General features: G+C 38.6%; 1 protein-coding gene across 13 annotated transcripts; it reads right to left on the bottom strand.

Moving 5' to 3' along the window:
* Positions 1-252: 252 nt before the first annotated feature.
* LOC117494326 lies at positions 253-22,552 on the bottom strand. Of its 13 annotated transcripts, none has more exons than XM_034145183.1 (24): positions 19,893-19,991; positions 14,133-14,451; positions 13,072-13,158; positions 12,801-12,905; positions 12,536-12,640; positions 12,265-12,369; positions 11,994-12,098; positions 11,729-11,833; positions 11,458-11,562; positions 11,187-11,291; positions 10,922-11,026; positions 10,651-10,755; positions 10,386-10,490; positions 10,121-10,225; positions 9,870-9,953; positions 9,639-9,682; positions 8,814-9,437; positions 8,041-8,718; positions 4,410-6,234; positions 3,885-4,061; positions 3,225-3,398; positions 2,826-2,872; positions 1,797-2,532; positions 253-1,355 (listed from the first exon to the last, which is right to left on the bottom strand). In XM_034145183.1, the coding sequence occupies exons 2-24, from the start codon at positions 14,162-14,164 to the stop codon at positions 464-466; spliced, it is 6,555 nt and encodes a 2,184-aa protein (XP_034001074.1). In that variant the 5' UTR covers positions 14,165-14,451; positions 19,893-19,991; the 3' UTR covers positions 253-463. The 13 variants fall into 13 exon arrangements, with proteins under 13 accessions (XP_034001074.1, XP_034001073.1, XP_034001064.1 ...); XM_034145182.1 differs by having other exon boundaries at positions 254-1,502; positions 1,878-2,532; XM_034145173.1 differs by lacking the exon at positions 19,893-19,991 and adding an exon at positions 22,477-22,552 and having other exon boundaries at positions 254-2,532.
* Positions 22,553-23,488: the final 936 nt, after the last annotated feature.

The following is a 23,488-nucleotide window of genomic DNA, read 5'->3' as shown; positions in this document are numbered from 1 at the left end:
AGAGACGACACGACACAGGCATTTTTCCCACCCGCATTCCCCGAAGACCCGCCCTACTGTGTCTCTGATTCGCACACTGTTGGTGGGGGAAAAAACGCTGACGGGATGCTGAATGTGATTGGACCAAAGCGTTGACAGACACACACAGACAGTGGAACAGTCTGACATGCAGAGCGCTGTATGCAGTGGACATAGCGGAGAATTTTGACTCGTTGCGTTGTGGCGATGTTTCGCAGATAACACAGATAATACAGATAATACAGATAATACATATGAAAAGTATAATTTGCTCAGAGTCCAGAGACAGTTGTGGTTCGGACCGGAGTCCGGACTTTGAGGATGCCTGATATAGTGCCTTTCAGTCTTTTACATCATGGTATTGATACGATGCAGGCAAGGTGTTGCTATTCCATTGAAATGTCAAATGGAGCATCAATTGAAGATTTCCCCTATCTCAGGGAGTTCAGTCTATTTTACACAAGGTCACAGAGCCCTTCTGAAACCAGAAGCATGGGAAGAGGGGTTCTGTGAATTTGGCATGGAAGGTGTGTATAAGGCTCAGCTTTTCTTGTGTGACACCGTAATAGGTCAGAGTGCCAGCTTCCCAATCCAAAAATACTGCTATTCTTTTATAAACAGGCAATTTGGACATTGTCCCATCTTTGGGCTCAGTATCTCTGGATGTCTTCTGATCTTTTGACTCAAGGTCTCTGGATGTCTTCTCATCTTTGGGCTCAGTATCTCTGGATGTCTTCTGATCTTTTGACTCAAGGTCTCTGGATGTCTTCTCATCTTTGGGCTCAGTATCTCTGGATGTTTTCTGATCATTTGACTCAATGTCTTTGGATATCTTCCCATCTTTTGACTCACGGTCTTTGGATGTCTTCCCATTTTTGAATGTATTCCCATCCTTGGAAGTTTTCCCATCCTTAGTCGTCTTTCCACCTTTGAACTTCAAGTCTTTGGACATCTTCCCATCTTTGAACTCAGGATCTCTGGATGTCTTCTCATCTTTTGACTCAAAGTCTTTGGATGTCTTCTCAGCTTTGGAAGTTTTCCCATCCTCAGTCGTCTTTCCATCTTTGAACTTAAAGTCTTTGGAGTTTTTCCCATATTTGGATGTATTTCCATCTTTTGTCGTTTTCCTATCTTTGGACATCTTCCCATCTTTGGACTCAGTATCTCTGGATGTCTTTTGATCCTTTGACTCAATGTCTTTGGACATCTTCCCATCTTTGAACTCAGTATCTTTTGATGTCTTCCCATCTTTGGACTCAGTATCTTTTGATGTCTTTTGATCCTTTGACTCAATGTCTTTGGACATCTTCCCATCTTTGAACTCAGTATCTTTTGATGTCTTCCCATCTTTGGACTCAGTATCTTTTGATGTCTTCTCATCTTTGGGCTCAGTATCTCTGGATGTTTTCTGATCATTTGACTCAATGTCTTTGAACATCTTCCCATCTTTTGACTCAAGGTCTTTGGATGTCTTCCCATTTTTGAATGTATTCCCATCCTTGGAAGTTTTCCCATCCTTAGTCGTCTTTCCACCTTTGAACTTCAAGTCTTTGGACATCTTCCCATCTTTGAACTCAGGATCTCTGGATGTCTTCTCATCTTTTGACTCAAAGTCTTTGGATGTCTTCTCAGCTTTGGAAGTTTTCCCATCCTCAGTCGTCTTTCCATCTTTGAACTTAAAGTCTTTGGAGTTTTTCCCATATTTGGATGTATTTCCATCTTTTGTCGTTTTCCTATCTTTGGACATCTTCCCATCTTTGGACTCAGTATCTCTGGATGTCTTTTGATCCTTTGACTCAATGTCTTTGGACATCTTCCCATCTTTGAACTCAGTATGTTCTGATGTCTTCCCATCTTTGGACTCAGTATCTTTTGATGTATTTTCATATTTTGGCTCAGTATCTTTGGTTGTCTTCTCATCTTTTGACGCAATGTCTTTGGACATCTTCCCATCTGAGGATGTCTTTCCATTTTTGGACTTAATATTTTTGAATGTATTCCCGTCTTTGGAAATATTCCCAACCTTAGTTGTCTTTCCATCTTTGAACTTAAAGTCTGTGGACGTCTTCCCATATTTGGATGTATTTCCATCTTTGGACGTTTTCCTATCTTTGGAAGTCTTCCCGTCTTTGGACGTAATATCTTTGGATGTCTTCTCATTGTTGGGCTCAATAAGTTTCCATGTTTTTCCATGTATGGAATGGTACTGAGTCCTCGAGCAGAGCAGACTCCAGGACATCTCGTTGCATCCTAGGCCACCACTTCTATCCCATCCTCTACCCACTGCTCCATATGTCACTGCGATGCCAACCCTCCCTTCCCACTCCACCTCCCAGTAGCAGAGGCCTTTCATGCCCTCCCCACAAATCACCTGGCTCCTCCTAAACCTGTCCTTGTTTTCAGGTCGCTCCACCTTTTCCTTCACCGTCCGCACAGTTTTTACTTTTCTGTTCTCCTCAGACAATATAAGCCTCTTGCTTACTGTGTTTTCATCAAACTTTAGATCAGCACCATCTGAAATAGAAACAGACTCATAATTTAGTTTTATAAGAGCTGTATCTTATGTTGTTTGGATCAAATACAAATAAAAATCAATTTAGCATATAACGGATGTCATATCTAAAAAGAAGTGTGTACATTATCAAAACCTATATTACCTGTTAAATTAGGTGACAAAGGCATATTATCAGAGATTAATTTGAAACGTATCAGGAATTTACTTCCACTTAATCCTTGTCTAACACTATACTGAAGGGATAACATCTTACATAATAATAATAAGGAATACAAAAATAATAAAGACTTACACTTCTTCAGCCCTGGCTTTATACGATGCGCTCCACAGTGATCCAAACTGCACAAAACAAAGACAGGGTTGATATATACAGAAATTCAATTCAACACTTTGAAAAGCCTTCTTGTTTATTGCACATGTTTTAGCCCCCTGTAGCAAGGGATCACAAGACAATATAGCCTTTTATTCAATATATTGATTTTGTGTTTGCGTACATTGCTCAATATCAAAAGACGTAGGGAAATGCATATGGACATAATTAATGAAACAGCAAAAAAGGCTTGTCCCTTAATCCCCACATTTCGGTCCACAAAATCACTCTTACATTCATCGTCCATAGAGCACCAATAGACTTTATACTTGATGACATCACAAGTTTACTTTCTTAATTGTACATGACTTCTTTACGTACCAGAGTGTCTTCAGCTTCAAATCTGGATCTTCATATATTTCAGAGAGCAGCCTCCTCCCATTGTCTCCTGGGTGATTGTAACTCAGGTCCAGGTGTTTCAGGGAGGATGTTTTGGACTTGAGAGCTGACGCCAGGAATGAGCAGCCTTTCTCCGTCACCTGACAACCTGACAGCCTGCAGGCCACACACAAACACACAAACAAACAGACACACACAAATGTAAGAAAGGCTTTTTAAAGTTTCTGTGTGTTTATCATTTTTCTCTTTTTGGATTTGAAATGTTATGAAACATTGATGGGGAAGCAAAAGTGTGTCTATTATGTTTATGAGATAATGTTTTATTTTTTACATATCTAATAGACATCTGCAGCCAACCAAATTTAATTTCCAAGGCCAATGTATAAATCATTGAAAAAAACTGTCCGATATTACATTTTAATACTTTGATTAACTATGTGTATTCTGCCTTACACAGAAGCAAGGTTTTTAAAAAAACGATCATTACAGTATTTACAAGTACATTTATTCTGGTCTCTGAAGACACTAACTTACCGTTTTAAATAAAGATGTGCTGCATTGCTCAATGGACATTCTTTTGGAATAATGTTACTAAACATACACAAAGCAACCACCCGTACAGTAAATGCATTGTCCACTTACTTGAGAATCTCCAGTTTACAGTGTACACTCTTTAGGCCCTCAGCAAGCATTTCCACACCTGAATCATGCAAGTCGTTATGACTCAGGTTGAGCTCTGTAAGATTATTGGATGGGGAGCTGAGGACTGAAGATGACAGACCTCTGCAGGACTCCTCAGAGAGAGTACACCAGCTCAGCCTGTGAAAACATGGGTCCATTCATAAATCTTGCTGTTTTTGTTTTTTTGTATGGAAATGCAGATTCTTTCTGAAAAACTAAAAGTCTTAAAGAATCACTCAACCTCACTATAATTGCAGGTCAAATGTGAGACTGTCATTCCAATTAGTGTCTACCTGCTTGAATTTTTATAAAAATAAATGAGTTTTTCTGAACTGCCCAATCCGGACTTGTTATAGACCACTGTTAGACCAAATGGGACCATCAAGGACGTAGTAAAAGGCATCAGCAATAAACTTAATAAAGATACTTTGTGTGTATTGTAAAGCAAGATAACAAAATATTTGTAAGAGCATTTAAAGTACTCACAAAGCAGTTTGGGACACTTTGACAACCGGTAACATTCCAAGAAGAACAGTCTCTGATTGTTGGTACTTCTTCAGATCAAACACATCAAGCTTCTCATCTGATGTTAGCAGCACAAAAGTCAGAGCTGACCACTGGGAGGTGGTGAAATTTTCAAATGTGACACTTTCTGAGCAGAGGTACTTTTTCACTTCTTCAACCAGAGAGTGGTCATTCAGCTCATTCAGACAGTAGAAAAGATTGCATTTTTTATCTGCATGAGTCTTCTCATCTTTAATCTTTTCTTTGATGTACCCAATTGTTTCCTTGTTAGTCTCTACGTTGTTTTCTGTCTTCCTCAGAAGTTCTTTCACTAGAATCTGATTCGTTTCCAGAGAGAGGCCCAAGAGGAAGCGGAGAAACAGATCCCAGTCCCCATGTTCGCTATCTAAAGCCTTGTCAATCGCTGTCGTGTAGAATCCTTCAGGCATGTCTTTATCTGTTGGATTGGGCATGGCAAGCAGATTTTCACCTGTGTTGTTGAATGTTTGAAAGACATACAAAGCAGCCAGGAACTCTTGAATGCTCAGATGAACAAAGCAGAACATTTTCTGTGGGTACAGCCCACATCCTTCTTTAGAGATCTGAGTAAAAAGTCCAGAGAAGACTGCAGTTTCTTGGATGTCAACCCCATCCTTTTTCAACTTTTCTTCATCGAAGAGAAGGTTCCGTTTGCTTAGACCCTCAAAAGCCACTTTACCCAGAGAAATGATTGTTTCCTTGTTCCTTGCATTCCAGCATGAATCTGTTTTAGAATTGTCACCTGCTTCATCTGGAGCGTACTTGACATTAGCCTGTTTGCATTGTAACAGGAGGAAGTATATGTACATATCAGTTAAAGTCTTGGGCATCCTGTCTTCGTTTGTCTTTGCTCTCTCTCCTTCTTTTTCAGTTTCTCTCACAACGTCTTCCAGAACGCTTGCTGTGATCCAACAGAAGACAGGAATGTGACACATGATGTAAAGGCTCCTTGATTTCTTGACGTGCGACAAGATTTTCTCTGCCAAATCTTTATCACTGAACCTTTTTCTGAAGTACTCCTCCTTTTGCTCATCATTAAATCCTCGCACCTCTGTTACCCGGTCAACTTCATCAGCAGGGATCTGATTGGCGGCTGCAGGTCGGGAGGTGATCCAGATTTGAGCTTTGGACAGCAGATTTCCTTGGATGAGGTTTGTTAGTAGGACACTCACTGAGGTTTGCTTACTCACCTCTGTGCAAGATACAGCATTCTTGAAGTCAAGTTGAAGGCGACATTCATCAAGGCCATCCAGTACAATCAGAATGTTGTACTTGTCATAGTCTTTTATTTCTGATGTCTTCATTCCTGGAAAAAACTGAAAAATGAGTTCCTCCAAGGTGTGTTCTTCCTGTTCTCTCAAATTCAGCTCCCGGAAAGACAGTGGAAAAATATAAAATATTTCCCCGTTGGCCTTACCCTCAGCCCAGTCCAACATGTACTTCTTTGTAGCAAACGTCTTTCCAATGCCTGCCAATCCTAGCGTCAGCACAGTTCTAATGGGTCTATTTTCACCAGCTGCAGATTTTAGAATGTCATGATATTTAATTGATGTTTCTTTTGTCTCTGGTTTGAACTTTGCGTCTTGAACTTGTTTGACCTCATGCTGAGAATGTATCTCTCCCCTCTCTCCCTCGATGATGTAGAGATCTGTGTAGATGGCATTAAGAAGAGCAGAGGTTTTCTGCTTATCAATCCCCTCGCTCACATGGGTAAATTGTTCCTTCAGCTGGGTTTTGAGTGTCTGGTGACTTGCAACATCAGGCTTACCTGCAGGAAAGTATTGTTTTAAGTTAGTCAGGACAGAAATTAGACAGTTTATACCATACATAAAATTCCAGGCTGATCCTCAGGATCAGAATCGAGGCTGATTGAAAGCATTTTATTGGATTGTTATTGGCTATAATAAAGCAGAAATTGGTATATCCTTTCTTTACTTGACTTTACTGTTGGATGCCGATCTCCTTTAGGGTACCCTACAGTGCCATCATTTTTGCTGCATAAGCAAGTAAAACATTATAAGGGGCTCACTGGTGAAAGTATCTCTGAGTTCTGACAGCGAGGTCAGAAAAATACACATATTGGCTAAACTTGTCCCTCTCTTTCTATTAGCAAAGAGTAGCATTCAGATAGCAGCTTTTCATTTGTTGTTATAGCAGGCCATCTCTTTGACTCAAATAACAAATGGCGGCAGCATTTCCTAACTAATGGTAGTCGTTATGAATTATGCGATTAGTTTTCTCTCTAGTGGATCGTGTTGCATCAACTTCAGGAGCAGCATTCTCCCAGTAATTTAAGCTGAAATACTTTGTATCTTTGTACTTGGACCTCAACTAGAAAAGTGTTTCAGCTAACGTTTCTATAGCAACATTTCTGTAAATAAGTATCTGACTCGCTAGATGCTGACTACTAAACACTCTGATATTTTCATTTCATGGTGGTTTTAAGCATTTGTGTTACTTAGGACCACTGTCACTATGTACTTTAACCATGTTTTATACAGTTTCCTTTGATAACATTCCTCCAAAACTAATTTAGCAGGTGAAGGCTTCCACATTGAAGCACAAAGACGGCATTGTGTTCCTCTGCTTCTTTTGAAAGTGTAAAAAAGATTGATAACTATCCTTAGATTACATTAATTTTATTCTTGTCAATCTTATTTATTCATTTTTCTTTGCTTTACTTATTTTCTATATAAAATACTATCCTGTCTCTTTTTTATCATCTAAATCTTTTGGTGCTTACTTGTAATGGAAATTCTTACCGAATACGTGCTAAACATATAACGGTACCACTTTACAATACGACTACCCATATAAAGGGTTTATGAATAGTTTGTAATTCATTTATTAATTAGGTTGTGAACACTTTATAAATCATTAATAAGCTTTTATAAGACATGAGATAAACAGGGCAACTGTGACCGGTTGCTTGCCAAATAGTGAGCCCTTATTATAAATGGTTGTAACTCATTAATAAATGGGAATGTGTTTTACACTTTACAATAAGGCTCCCTTTTGGCAGTTATAAATGTTAGTAACTCATAAATAAATGGTCATAAGAGATGCCAAAAAACATCAAGATGGATGGGGGGGGAATCAACTCAGTGAACAACAGATACCAAGGATGCTGGCTGATGAAGAAGACGAAGTAAGCTAGGTAGCCAATATAAGGCTTAGCAGTACAGATAAATGTGGGCTCACTATTTGGCAAGATGACTAAGTCTTATATTGGCTACCTAGCTTACTTCGTCTTCTTCATCAGCCAGCATCCTTGGTATCTGTTGCTCACTGAGTTGATTCTCGCTAAGTAGCCAATATAAGGCTTAGTCATCTTGCCAAATAGTGAGCCTGTGTTGATGTATGAAAACTATGTTAGAACTGGTTTATAAATGGTTCTTAATGATTAATAAAGTGTTTACAACCTAATTAATAACCTAATTATAGACCCTTTATAAGGGTAGTCTTATTGTAAAGTGGTACCCATTTGTGTCACTTAGGACCACTGTCACTATGTACTGTAACCATGTTTTATACAGTTTCCTTTGATAGAATTCCTCCACACCCTTTAGCTTACATCGTATTTCTGTCGTCCTGTGGACACATGCATCAGGCAACTTGAGTCGGGAGGTTATCCAAAGCCGGGCAGAGGGAAACAAGTTTCCTTTGATGAGGTTTGTCAGTAGAACATCCACTGAAGCGCGCTCTCTGACATCAGTTACTTTGTCTTTGTTGTCAAAGTCAAGAGGAGGTTGGTAAGCATCAAATCCATCCAAGACAAATAAAACTTTAAACTGCTCAATGTTAGAGATTACATTTTCCTTTGTTTCCTTGACGGAATCATAAAGAAGTTCCACCAAACTGGTTTCATGATTTCTTATCGTTTGAAGCTTTGAGATGTTAAGTGGAAATATAACGTCTACTTCTTGAGCTTGGGCTTTGGAGAATAAAGCCTTAACCCAAGTAGAATAGCCTTTTTCATTTTTAGCCCACTCTCTGATGAATTTCTGCACACATAAGGATTTTCCAATGTCACTTTCTCCAGTAGTCAGCACAGTACGGATCGTTTTTCCATCTTCTTCTTTAAAGATGTCAGATACGACCTCCACCCGTTTCACAGATTCTCCATTGACCTCTCTTATGATGTGTTCGGTGTTTTTCTGGTTAGGAGGATTAACATCTTCATATGGAGACGTTTCCTTAAGCAATCTTCCTCTCAGAGCTGAGGCCAGCTTCTTCCGTCGCGTCAAGTTTTCTGAATAATAAACAAAACAATGTTATTGATAAAGGACAAAACAGCAGATCACACAATGTGGAGTATGAACTATTAAAACTGATATAGTTTTATACCTCGACATTCTGTCACTCGCTGGATGTATTCAGGAGGAATCTTATCAACTCCTGAAGGTTGAGAGAGGATCCAAAGATGAGCAGAGGGAAGCAAATTCCCCTTGATGAGGTTTGTTAGCAGCAAATCCATCGAGGCTTGCTCTTCAATATCCTCCAGGTCCTTGTTCTTTGCAAAATCCAGAGGAAGTTCACATTTTTCCAGGCCATCAAGGACAAAAACAAGTTTACATTCGTCAAACTTGTAATCTCCAGGTTTTTCAACATTGAGGGAATGACCAATCAGTTCGTTCAGGCTTTGAGCGCTCATTGAATTCAGCTTACTGAAGTTTAACGACACTATAAAGTCTATCTTGTTGTTAGATCTTCCTTTTGCCCAGTCCATGAATAACTTTTTTTGAAATGTTTTACCAATTCCAGCTACTCCCGTCATTAGCACTGTTCGCACTGTTCGCACTTTCTTTTTCTTTGATTTTTTAAATAATGTATCAAAGGTTTGTGCTTTAGGGTCCTTGTCTTTCTGAGCTGGTATCTCGTAGAGTTCAGTCTCAGTTACTTTCAGCTCCTTTTCATGCAGCTTGCCGATGCTCTTTTTTAGGTCTTCTCTTAGTTTGTCTTTCTCCTTGACTAATTAAATTATAAAGAAAATACAGAGAACACAGGATGCATCAATTACAAAATAGTTTTACACAATTTTAATAAAACTCTATCAAATGATGTATTCTGTTAACTTGCAGTTAAACCAAGAGGCAAATGGCATGTGAATAAAAATATGTTTGTTTTTGCAATGTTATGATTCTTTGACTGTGTAGCTCCTTGTTTGAGTACCTTTTCTGCGTTCTTGTTCATCCTTGCTTGTTGTCATGGAAGCCCTGCTGGGCACAGGCGATACATGTTTGTGTCAATACGGAAAGATACATTTACTGAGACAAATATGAATATATACTTTTTATGTTTTAGGTCAAATGTATGCTTTAGGCTTCAAAGCTTTAATTTGCCATTTTTTCCCATTGTTCCTGTATTTTAAGTTAAAGCAGTATCAATACCAGTTTTCCCTACCTTTGTTTAGGCATGAAGTCAAGAGGATCATCTCCTGCTATGTTGGTGGGTGGAGGAGACACTGATCTTTCTGGCTCAAGCAGGCTTTAACACAGAAAACAGTTTTTACATTTTCTTTTAAATATTGTTGAGCCAAAAAGTGGTATTGACAGTATTTATCTCAATATGTCAAAGTGATTCTTATCAGTTTAATTATGTATTCACTGTCTCTATGTCTATTTCAAACGTTCAACGTAACCAACATATCTTACCCTGGTTCTCTTGTTCTGAAGTTTAAAGGCTCCTCCTTGGACCAGTCACTCTTCATGGAAAGATCGCTGGGTGCAGGAGACACTGGTCTTTCTGGCTCAAGCAGGCTTTAAAACAGAAAACATTTACAGTGTGAACCTTTTTAATGTTATTTTGGAGTCCCAAAGCAGAATTTACCAGATGTATCTCATTAAAGTAATTCTATTGAGACTTTTTCTCTGTCTCTTCTTACTGTTTCAAACATTCAACTTAACCAACATATCTTACCCTGGTTCTCTTGTTCTGAAGTTTAAAGGCTCCTCCTTGGACCAGTCACTCTTCATGGAAAGATCGCTGGGTGCAGGAGACACTGGTCTTTCTGGCTCAAGCAGGCTTTAAAACAGAAAACATTTACAGTGTGAACCTTTTTAATGTTATTTTGGAGTCCCAAAGCAGAATTTACGAGATGTATCTCATTAAAGTAATTCTATTGAGACTTTTTCTCTGTCTCTTCTTACTGTTTCAAACATTCAACTTAACCAACATATCTTACCCTGGTTCTCTTGTTCTGAAGTTTAAAGGCTCCTCCTTGGACCAGTCACTCTTCATGGAAAGATCGCTGGGTGCAGGAGACACTGGTCTTTCTTGCCCAAGCAGGCTTCAACACAGATACATTTTTTCACATTAACAAAAAATATTGTTGAGCCAAAAAGTGTTATTGACAGTATTTATCTCAATATGTCAAAGTGATTCTTATCAGTTTAATTATGTATTCACTGTCTCTATGTCTATTTCAAACGTTCAACGTAACCAACATATCTTACCCTGGTTCTCTTGTTCTGAAGTTTAAAGGCTCCTCCTTGGACCAGTCACTCTTCATGGAAAGATCGCTGGGTGCAGGAGACACTGGTCTTTCTGGCTCAAGCAGGCTTTAAAACAGAAAACATTTACAGTGTGAACCTTTTAAATGTTATTTTGGAGTCCCAAAGCAGAATTTACGAGATGTATCTCATTAAAGTAATTCTATTGAGACTTTTTCTCTGTCTCTTCTTACTGTTTCAAACATTCAACTTAACCAACATATCTTACCCTGGTTCTCTTGTTCTGAAGTTAAAAGGCTCCTCCTTGGACCAGTCACTCTTCATGGAAAGATCGCTGGGTGCAGGAGACACTGGTCTTTCTTGCCCAAGCAGGCTTCAACACAGATACATTTTTTCACATTAACAAAAAATATTGTTGAGCCAAAAAGTGTTATTGACAGTATTTATCTCAATATGTCAAAGTGATTCTTATCAGTTTAATTATGTATTCACTGTCTCTATGTCTATTTCAAACGTTCAACGTAACCAACATATCTTACCCTGGTTCTCTTGTTCTGAAGTCTAAAGGCTCCTCCTTGGACCAGTCACTCTTCATGGAAAGATCGCTGGGTGCAGGAGACACTGGTCTTTCTTGCCCAAGCAGGCTTCAACACAGATACATTTTTTCACATTAACAAAAAATATTGTTGAGCCAAAAAGTGTTATTGACAGTATTTATCTCAATATGTCAAAGTGATTCTTATCAGTTTAATTATGTATTCACTGTCTCTATGTCTATTTCAAACGTTCAACGTAACCAACATATCTTACCCTGGTTCTCTTGTTCTGAAGTCTAAAGGCTCCTCCTTGGACCGGTCACTCTTCATGGAAAGATCGCTGGGTGCAGGAGACACTGGTCTTTCTGGCTCAAGCAGGCTTTAAAACAGAAAACATTTACAGTGTGAACCTTTTTAATGTTATTTTGGAGTCCCAAAGCAGAATTTACGAGATGTATCTCATTAAAGTAATTCTATTGAGACTTTTTCTCTGTCTCTTCTTACTGTTTCAAACATTCAACTTAACCAACATATCTTACCCTGGTTCTCCTTTTCTGAAGTTAAAAGGCTCCTCCTTGGACCAGTCACTCTTCACGGAAAGATCGCTGGGTGCAGGAGACACTGGTCTTTCTTGCCCAAGCAGGCTTCAACACAGATACATTTTTTCACATTAACAAAAAATATTGTTGAGCCAAAAAGTGTTATTGACAGTATTTATCTCAATATGTCAAAGTGATTCTTATCAGTTTAATTATGTATTCACTGTCTCTATGTCTATTTCAAACGTTCAACGTAACCAACATATCTTACCCTGGTTCTCTTGTTCTGAAGTCTAAAGGCTCCTCCTTGGACCAGTCACTCTTCATGGAAAGATCGCTGGGTGCAGGAGACACTGGTCTTTCTTGCCCAAGCAGGCTTCAACACAGATACATTTTTTCACATTAACAAAAAATATTGTTGAGCCAAAAAGTGTTATTGACAGTATTTATCTCAATATGTCAAAGTGATTCTTATCAGTTTAATTATGTATTCACTGTCTCTATGTCTATTTCAAACGTTCAACGTAACCAACATATCTTACCCTGGTTCTCTTGTTCTGAAGTCTAAAGGCTCCTCCTTGGACCGGTCACTCTTCATGGAAAGATCGCTGGGTGCAGGAGACACTGGTCTTTCTGGCTCAAGCAGGCTTTAAAACAGAAAACATTTACAGTGTGAACCTTTTTAATGTTATTTTGGAGTCCCAAAGCAGAATTTACGAGATGTATCTCATTAAAGTAATTCTATTGAGACTTTTTCTCTGTCTCTTCTTACTGTTTCAAACATTCAACTTAACCAACATATCTTACCCTGGTTCTCTTGTTCTGAAGTTTAAAGGCTCCTCCTTGGACCGGTCACTCTTCATGGAAAGATCGCTGGGTGCAGGAGACACTGGTCTTTCTTGCCCAAGCAGGCTTCAACACAGATACATTTTTTCACATTAACAAAAAATATTGTTGAGCCAAAAAGTGTTATTGACAGTATTTATCTCAATATTTCAAAGTGATTCTCTTCAGTTTAATTATGTATTCACTGTCTCTATGTCTATTTCAAATGTTCAACTTAACCAACTTATTTTACCCTGGTTCTCTTGTTCTGAAGTTTAAAGGATCCTCCTTACTCTTCATGGAAAGATTGCTGGGTGCAGGAGACACTGGTCTTTCTTGCCTAAGTATGCCGCTACACAAATAACAAACAAAAACAGAGTCCCAAAGTAGTTAACAGTATGTGTCTCCCTATGTCAATGTGACTAGTTTATTCTCACATCAATAACACAGGTAAAAAGTTAAAAGATGAATATCACTCTAGAGTAGGGCTGCACGATATATCTTGTCGTGACGATAATCGCGATATGCGCATGCGCGATATTCACATCGCAGGACGTGCAATTTAAAAAAATAAATAAATGTAATTCTTTTTTTTTAATTTGTTTATTTTTAATTTATTTTATTTATTTATTTATTTTTAGGACTTGCGATATTAAGTAGGCAAATTAACTCAAACACGTCATGTTACAATTATTTTGCTGCTTGCTACAAAAGGAAAACTTGCGCGGCTCTCATGTCAGGGGTACTTGAGTGAGTGACATGCAGGCTCTGCATGCACAGCAAACCACCAATCACAATCAAATCTCCAAAGCAAACGGACACGGTGATTAAAGGTAAAAACACTGAATAAAGTAGTTTCATGTGTTTCTCCAGGGCAGTTCGGTGCTGCCGAGCTAGCTCAGCTTGTTGCTCTGATAACTTAAGATCCAGACGTCCGTGACTAAAATCCTTCATCCGGTTAAATATAGTTAAAAAAATACCAATTGTATAGCATTACAGTTCAAGAAAGGATGGTTTGCGGGGAAAAAACGGTCTTTTCTTCAATTCCTGTATGTTTTCATATCGCAATATATATCGCAGGGGGGGAAAAATCGCAATGTCAGTTTTTTCCAATATCGTGCAGCCCTACTCGAGAGCTTGGAGGTGAAATGCATTTCTCATGTTACTATGATTGATGATTAATATGATACTATGAGCACTTGTCAACAATAGTACATTTAGCATGCAACTGCATGCACTATGTATTTATATGGTTTGACTTTCACATCCTGTGTTAGGTGAGATTAAGTCGATAGAAAATAAAGTTCTACTTACTGGTCAGTTGATGTGTCCTCGGCCTGAGACATGTTGATTTTTGAGGCAATATGGTCTGTGTTGTACTCTTTGATGGACAAAGCGCTTGTATGGTGATCCTTGCACCTACTGATTTACATAATGTTCCAGCTCCTTGCCTTTTCTCCAGGCAATAGTTGCAGCAAAGTCTCCTTATTATGGTTCCATCCTGTTTTTTACATGGACTTGTCTTTGAAACGAAGGCTGTCCATCTATATAGCAGCTTTTCTCCAGGGCCCAGTGGAGGGCCTCATAGCCCTGTGGAGGGCCTCATAGCCCCATTCAATGGACCTCAGAGGTACTGCAAAATGGTAAAATTAAATAGATAAAGATTTTTGGTAATTTACAAAGCTAGTTACATTTTTGAAATCGTTAATGGGCTCGAGAATTTACACAAATAAAAAATGCATCAATGAAAAATGCTTAATTACAATGATCGGCTACATTTGAACATTAAAACAGCAATAATGACACATCAGGTAGACAAACGTGTTTTGCTACTATTATCTAGCTTAAGTTCCTTCAGATGCAGAGACATTTAGGGAGCTACATTTAAATATATTTTGTTTCATATGACACAAACACATAAAAAGGGCTCATACTTCAAGCATTTAAATCCAGTGAACAAGTCATAAACAAGGATAGAATTTCCCTGAAACAATAATGGAACATTAATTCAGTTCTCCTGACCTATGTATAAATGACGAATAAGGAATTATGTCTACACTAGCATCTTGTGAGTCTAATGGCGCGTTTCCACTACACGGCCTCGCTCGGTATGGCTAGGCCTCGTTAGGACTGGCTCACTTTATGGCGCATTTCCATTACAGTTTAGGAACTGGGGTAGTATCTATAGTAACGCAGTGTAGGCGGAGCCGTGACGTCATCTTCAATGAGAACCCCAGAAAAACAACACAGCCGTTAGCTGTTAGCACTCAGAGCTCCTCATATCTGTTCAGAAACTAGACAAAAGTGAAACAAGTACAAACCACAGACTGTCTGTGTCATGGCGAATACAGTCGCTGCTTTATTTATGTCTGTATAGGCTGTTGTTGTGAGTGTGGACGGTCGGAGCATATACTGCGTTAGCTTAGCCAATCTCCATTTAGAAAACACGCATTTTAAAAGGTTTTTCGCCTGCCGTCTGTCTGCAGACTTGACAAAGCATTAATTCATGGTTTTTACTAACCGGTATCAGTATGTTGTTACTTCGGCATCATTTTGAAACGTGTATTACAATTAAATCACGGTCAAATATGTCCATCTTGTTGTAGTTGTAGCCCCCTTGCCAGCGATGCTCTCTCTAGTTTAGCATACTCAGCCCGACTCAGCCTCGTTGTCTCTGGCCCTAGACCCACGATTTTATGAGGCCAGAAAAACGGTGAATTAGGACCCGCCGGCCGGTACTAGGCCAAGTGGAAACGCAACCAAAGACGGGCCGCTGACGTCACAGCCCTCTTAAACCGTGCTCCGCGCTGTAGTGGAAACGCGCCATAAGTCAGTGGTTAACCCTCTGGAGTCGGTGGACGCGCCGGTTCTTCGAGGTGCGCATATTTGACGTATTTAATCATATATTTTTGATTATAAGGAGTAAAAATATGATTCAGATAACCGCGGAATCGCTGGAAGTGTAGCTTTCCAGCGGTACCTCCTGTGAGACTTTACTCGACTCAGAGCAGCCAATAGGGCTGCTCAAAGCAGCTTGACTCTGCGTTACACTGTGTGGGATTGGTGGATTGGTGTGTCCGTCAAGGAAATCTCTGCCGGCACTAGGGCTGTGCGATTATGGCAAAAATCATAATCACGATTATTTTGGTCAATAATTGATATCACGATTATTAAATACGATTATTCATTGACTTTGAAAACATCCATTTATTGAACTTTAAAACAAATACAAATAATAATTTGAACAGTATCTTTTTAACTGTTGATTACCCTGAACGTATAATTCAACTTAAAAACCAATACAAAAAATAAATTAAATGATACATTTATATTTACATTTAAATAAATAATATCAAAATAATAAATACCAATAAACAAGATCAACAAATATTTTGGAGCGCACTTCAACAAGCTACTAAACATATGTAAATATGATAAATACAAATAAATTAGACTAAAATAAATTAGATCCAATATGTTGCAGTGCACGGTCACAACCAAGCAAAGCAAAATAATCGTTTTTTACGATTATGTTGTTTTCGTAATTGTGGCAGGCCAAAATCGTAATTGCGATTAAAATACGATTAATTGCACAGCCCTAGCCGGCACCCATGTTGGTCTGAAATGACCGATGGACACTAAGAAATCACTAAGGAGCTACCCACCAAGAAAGAAAAACATAAACCACGTGTCTCCGATCAGTTTACGTCTGTGAGGAAGAGAAAGAGAGATAGAGAAAATGGCTAAAAAAAAAACGTTACAGTTGTTGAATTCGCTAGAGATTTATTTTGCTAGCAGCAGTGAAGATGGAGCCTCAGAACCTGAAGGCTTCAACTCTTCTGAAGAAGTAATATACAGGGACAACAAGGATCCATTTGGACATGGGTAAGTGTAAATATATCAGTAATAGTGTACTTGCAATTTGTGGGGAATACCGCGAAAATGAACAGTAGGTTTATTGATCTTTTTTTTTATCGATAGTCATTAACTTTTTCTTGGGACAAAATAGACTCTCCATTAGCAACGTTTACTCTGTGTTAACGTGTTTCATGTGTAAACGTTATTTTGGTGTGTAAAAGTGAGATTATGTGTAGATGACTCAAATAATCCTTTATTCGTCCTACAACGGAGACACTTACAGTGGCTATAGACATGTTTTTGCCATCGTATTTTATCATACTGTTCTGTACAGATTAGACTTTGTCAGATTTATTTATATGTGTGCCTGTGATTATTTTTACCATACTGTCCTGTACAGATGAGACTTTATTATCAGATGTATGTATGTATATGTGTGTCTGTGATTTTATACTGAATGTAAAGTAATTGGAAATACCTGCGTGTGAGAGAGAGAGAAAGATTCCTGTCCCACCTGCCAAACTTTCTTTTTATGTGTGCATTGTTATTTGTGCTTGAGCAACATTTTTACTTGAACTTTATTTCAATGAAATGAGTAGTAATTATTGTCCTACATTTTAATTATTTTTACAGAGAGGATTCACATCTGCCTGGGCCTAGTGGCCCACAGGCGGCGTTTATCCAGCAGCCAGAACCTCCATCTGTGCCTGCCCCCAGGTCAAGATCTACCGTGGCTCAAGGGCCTTCACCACCAAGGACCAGAGGACCAGCATCACTACAGCTGCCTCCACCTCCATCTGTGGCTGCCACCAGGTCAAGATACACCTCAGCACAGAGGCTCCACCACAGCCATCACCATCAACCCAGCCAGTGTGGAGGTCTCGTGGAGTTCTCGTAGCACACGTGACCCCCCCCCACCTACAGCAGCCCATGCACCATCACCATCACCCCCACCTACACAGCAGCCAGACCCACTGTCTTGGAAGACAGACAAAGACCTTGACACTGTCTTTACATGTATAATGAATAGTTGGTTGAAAGTTCTGATGTTCAATATTGTAAATAGTGAGATTTTCCAGTTTCTTATATTTATATAAATAGTTGGTTGAAAAAAACATATCTATAATAAATTGTTGGTTGAAAAAAAAAGTTCTAATGCTCAATTTGTATTTGTACACATCACATGAGCCTTGGTATGTAATATGAAGTCATTATTCAGTCCTAATGTATCTCAGTGTATGCTGTGGTGAAAGTAGAGTGATAAACACCTATTTTACTCAAAATTCTAATTTAATTATTTTCATTTTAGACATGAATTACACATTTATATACAGTGTAATTCATATATATATATTCACTACGTTTGTGAACCTAGAACTTTGCTAAAACAAATCTAAACACCAAAAAAATTGGATGACATGAGTGAATCTGTGTTTTCACAAGAGTTTTCAAAATGTCCAAAGATCGGATGTCAAACGTTCAGCTTTAAAGCTAATTATCTCATCAGACAGTGATCTAAGGTGAGTGACTTGCATTTCTAGCAAGACCAGAGACTGTCCTGAACATTTTGATATGTAACATGGGGTGCCATGTTATAACAAATACATTTTAAAGGTGATTTAAGGAAACATCTAAAAATCGAGAAAATACCCTTAGACTCCAGAGGGTTAATGAATAACCATATCACTAATCGCTTGATACACATCAAATATGGTGTGATAAAGATTCAAACTATACAAAAATGTGTATAAATTAGTATTTTAACCTTACAAGCCAGCAAGAAAGGCTTGAGATTCATATACCAGAATAGTTAACCCTTCCTACAACTGAATACGAAGCTATGCTATAAATGTACAAAGTTTAGATCAGGGGTGTCAAACTCAATATCATCGCAGGCCGCATCAGCATTATGATTGCACACAAAGGGCCGGTTGTAACTTTAAGACTATATAAATATACATATCTAAATATATAATAAATATAAAATAATGTATTATATTACATTATTGCATCTGCATTGGATATTATTGGTTTTGGTAATAACTTCATAAATAACTACGTCTGAAAGCAGAAGTCTAGGGCAAATAATTGCAAGCAAATATTCAACAATTACACCAAAAGTACAATTTATTTAAAAAACGAGTTTGGTAACATAAACACATGGTTGTGCATTGATATATGGTAGACACAAAATACTGTATGTGGATGCACACTTACATTTCTCTGTCTTACTGTTTCATAAATCCCATGAATTTGTGAGATTAAGTTATCCTCATCATATCTCATCGATCAGAGAGACATGTTTTTAGTGAATAATAATGTGTTTATCTTTAATCACCCTTTAAGTATTTATAATTTGAATTCAGCGATAATATTTTATTAGTCTGAAAGCCAAGACTTGGACGCGGGGGATCGCCGTTCCCCCACTTATTTGGAGCCCCCACTTTTTTGAAGCATGATTTTTTTTGTAATAGTCTAATAAATATAAAATCATTGCCAGTGTTATCAGTTGCAAGTGTGCGGGGCCGTCCCTCCCTACAGGCCGATCACGCAGACTGCGTGGGTCCTCACCTCGCGGAGGGGGCCTCATGGAGGGAGCCTCAACTGAGCACTGTACTAGTTTCGCCGCTGCGAGGCTCCATTAGAATTATATTCTTTGCAAGCTCTTGCGTGCCACATCCGGCCCGCAGGCATTGAGTTTGACACCCCTGGTTTACATTATAAAAGATAAGGTACACAGCAAATTATCTCAAAAGGTAAAGACAAAGGCATTGTGAGCAAATTTGACGTGATCAGCAATACGTTCGAGTATAGAGAAGTGCAACTTTTATGCAAGCATGTGGCGTAGGCTATATAGACTGTAGTACAGTGCCGCGCACATGTCAGGATGTTACTGATGTGGCGCGGAGTGATACTGAGTAGTAGTGTATGTAAGCCTGCATCTAGAAGTAGGCCTATGTACCATGGCTGAAGACCTGTTAGGTAAATAAAGTTGCCTCATAGAAAGGTCTACGGATACCTTATTACTGCACTCAATGACATGCGGTCAATTATACAGCATAAAGGACTATTACTGTACATAGACCATGCACAGCTTGTTATATCTATAGAAACGCGGCAAAACATACATGAAAGCAAGTTATTAAAAAAACAGATACACATAGGCTACAAGTAAGCCTACAAGTTTAAGAAAGAAACAAAAGGCATCCTTCTTACCAGTGCATGTGAGGATTAAATCCTTTAACCGTTATTTTCTAATGCAGACTTTCCTCTTCTAAATGCTTCGTTATTCCTCCCTACTGGCAGAACTGCGAGAGCTACAGTTTCACTTTCATTTGTAATTACCCCACCAGCATTCCCCTCCCCCTGAGAGTCCTCTGTATTGTAAAAGTGTTACAATGGAAAAGAGCACGCATCCATTCAATACAAATATATAAAAAATTGAACATGAAATGCATATTTTCTTATTTTACGCAAATGCGTTGAGTAAATAAAGATTGGAAGAAATGTCTTAGTTATTTAAACAATAGATTTCAAAACACCAACTGCAAAATGCAAATGACTGAAGGCTCCGTCCGGTCTATGGAATGCCGTTTAAGCCAAAATTAAATAAATGAATAAATACATATATATAAATATGCCTATGGAATAAATAAATAAGGCAATAAATATATATAAATGTACATTTAAATATACATTTATTTATTTCATGGGACTTTTATTTCATAATCCCACATTTATCTATTTCAAGAGACTTTTATTTCATAATGCCACATTACATCATGGGCCTCATCTTGCGGAGGGAGCCTCAACTGAGCACTAATGGCGCATTTCCACCACACGGTCGGCCTCGGCCACGCTCGGTACTGCTTGGACGCGGGGGATCGCCGTTCCCCCACTTATTTGGAGCCCCCACTTTTTTGAAGCATGATTTTTTTTGTAATAGTCTAATAAATATAAAATCATTGCCAGTGTTATCAGTTGCAAGTGTGCAGGGCCGTCCCTCCCTACAGGCCGATCACGCAGACTGCGTGGGGCCTCACCTCGCGGAGGGGGCCTCATGGAGGGAGCCTCAACTGAGCACTAATTGTACTAGTTTCGCCGCTGCAAGGCTCCATTAGAATTATATTCTTTGCAAGCTCTTGCGTGCCACATCCGGCACGCAGGCATTGAGTTTGACACCCCTGGTTTACATTATAAAAGATAAGGTACACAGCAAATTATCTCAAAAGGTAAAGACAAAGGCATTGTGAGCAAATTTTCAGACACCATCAGGCGATCAGCAATACGTTCGAGTATAGAGAAGTGCAACTTTTATGCAAGCATGTGGCGTATATAGACTGTAGTATACAGTGCCGCGCACATGTCAGGATGTTACTGATGTGGCGCGGAGTGATACTGAGTAGTGTAAGCCTGCATCTAGAAGTAGGCCTATGTACAGTACCATGGCTGAAGACCTGTTAGGTAAATAAAGTTGCCTCATAGAAAGGTCTACGGATACCTTATTACTGCACTCCATGACATGCGGTCAATTATACAGCATAAAGGACTATTACATAGACCATGCACAGCTTGTCATATCTATAGAAACGCGGCAAAACATACATGAAAGCAAGTTATTAAAAAACAGATACACACAGTGGCGACTGGTCATTAGGGGCAGGTGGGGCACAGCCCCACCTAGTGTCAGCAGAAAGTATTACAAATAATGATTACAAAAATGCAAAAAAATAAATAAAAAAATATATAAAATATATTTTAAGATCATGTTTAATCATCTGATTCGTCTGTACATTGCTGTTTTAGTCTGTGTTCTTCTAATTAGTGTGTCTACAGTCACAGTGTGTGCCTATTGAGCTGTTTAGAGCCATGTGGGACAAAACCTGATTATGCCCTTTCCTCTCGCTGTGAAGTGAACGTGACTGTAAAAACTACACTGCGCATGCTCAGAGTATTTTGTAATGTAATGTGTGTGGCAAAAAAATAATGACCAGAGGGGCACGGAGCTACCATCCCCACCATACGTCATCTCAAATCATTCAGAGCTGATTGGCTGTAAGTACGTGTGCCGCGAAAAGTGTGCTGTGTGAAGAGGAGACGAGAGAGCTGCAGTGGCGCGTCCTAAAACCAGGAAGTAAGCACAAAAAAGCAATGAGATTTCTCCAGAGGATTTTAGAAAATAGCTCGAAATAAGATCTGTGGGAAACGTACCTGTTAGATAAATGCACGTTTTGATTAGCCGGATAACATCCACATGTCTACCCTACTTTTATAATTTTTTTATCATAAATCTATGGATTAGATTTATGATAGACTTTTGAAACTACAAGAAGATAAGGAGGACTTTTACAAAAAAGTAATAGAAATGTTTGTCCAGAAGGATAGGAAAATGGACTTCATCTTCAAGTCAAGGTAAGACCGCCATTTTATTGAAAATGGGATCTTACTAAGAGAGAACAATTCAATATTTAAATGATAAAATTACATTTTTTGGGTATCCTTTTGTTGAACTGTCTGTTTAAAATTAATCGAAGCATCAGACAAAAAAAGCTTTTGAAAATAATATTATATTTTGGTTTAGGTCAAAATATAATATTTGTAAACCTGAAGAGTCAGTGCCAGTGCCTCACCAGCCATGAACCTCACTGCACGTCACTGCACGTCACTGCAGAAGCTTATATATAGACATCTAAGTTTTTTGTGCCCCACCACTTTTGTACATATAAAAACGCCACTGGATACACATAGGCTACAAGTAGGCCTACAAGTTTAAGAAAGAAACAAAAGGCATCCTTCTTACCAGTGCATGTGAGGATTAAATCCTTTAACCGTAATTTTCTAATGCATACTTTCCTCTTCTAAGTGCTTCGTTATTCCTCCCTACTGGCAGAACTGCGAGAGCTACAGTTTCACTTTCATTTGTAATCACCCCACCAGCATTCCCCTCCCCCTGAGAGTCCTCTGTATTGTAAAAGTGTTACAATGGAAAAGAGCACGCATCCATTCAATACAACTATATAAAAAATTGAACATGAAATGCATATTTTCTTATTTTACGCAAATGCGTTGAGTAAATAAAGATTGGAAGAAATGTCTTGCCTGTTGCTTTCTGTCTGTGTTCCCTCCTGCCTGATTACCCGATTGTGTTCACCTTGTGCCCCTGTGTTTTCTCCTCCCTCCTCACCTGTCTCTTGTTTCTTTGATTAGTCTTGTGTGTATTTAAGTTCTGGTTTTTCTGTCTGTCATTGTTAGATCCTTGTTTGTCTTTGACTGTGTTCACGGGGAAGTGTTCTGTTTGTACTATTTAACCTTTAAATAAAGGTATTTTCTGTGAAATCTGCATTTGGGTCCTGCCTGCTTCACTCACCCTGACACCCCCTGAGAGTCCTCTGTATTGTAAAAGTGTTACAATGGAAAAGAGCACTCATCCATTCAATACAAATATATAAAAAATGTAACATGAAATGCATATTTTCTTATTTTAAGCAAATGCGTTGAGTAAATAAAGATTGGAAGAAATGTATTAGTTATTTAAACAACAATAGATTTCAAAACACCAACTGCAAAATGCAAATGACTGAAGGCTCCGGTCTATGGAATATTTAATGGGATTTTTATTTCATAATCCCACATTTATTTATTTCAAGAGACTTTTATTTCATAATGCCACATTTATTTCAGGGGACTTTTATTACATAATGCCACATTACATTTCCATTTCTTATATTCAAATGAACGGGGCGTGGTTAGCTCACAGATCCAGACGAAAGCAACAGCACCACAACACTGACTTATAGGCAGGGACGCGGGAA

The sequence above is a fragment of the Trematomus bernacchii genome, unplaced genomic scaffold (assembly GCF_902827165.1).
Source record: "Trematomus bernacchii unplaced genomic scaffold, fTreBer1.1, whole genome shotgun sequence".
Taxonomy (NCBI): Eukaryota; Metazoa; Chordata; class Actinopteri; order Perciformes; family Nototheniidae; genus Trematomus; species Trematomus bernacchii.
Note: the sequence above shows the minus strand (reverse complement) of the source record. Positions and strands in the feature narration are given on the sequence as shown.

Coding starts and splice junctions, on each gene's coding strand:
- LOC117494326 (XM_034145173.1), bottom strand. CDS start 14,164: ATGTCTCAGGCCGAGGACACATCAACTGACCA. Junction 10,226..10,385: donor TTCAGAACAAGAGAACCAGG/GTAAGATATGTT, acceptor TCTGTTTTAAAG/CCTGCTTGAGCCAGAAAGAC. Junction 3,399..3,884: donor TGTAAACTGGAGATTCTCAA/GTAAGTGGACAA, acceptor TGTGGCCTGCAG/GCTGTCAGGTTGTCAGGTGA.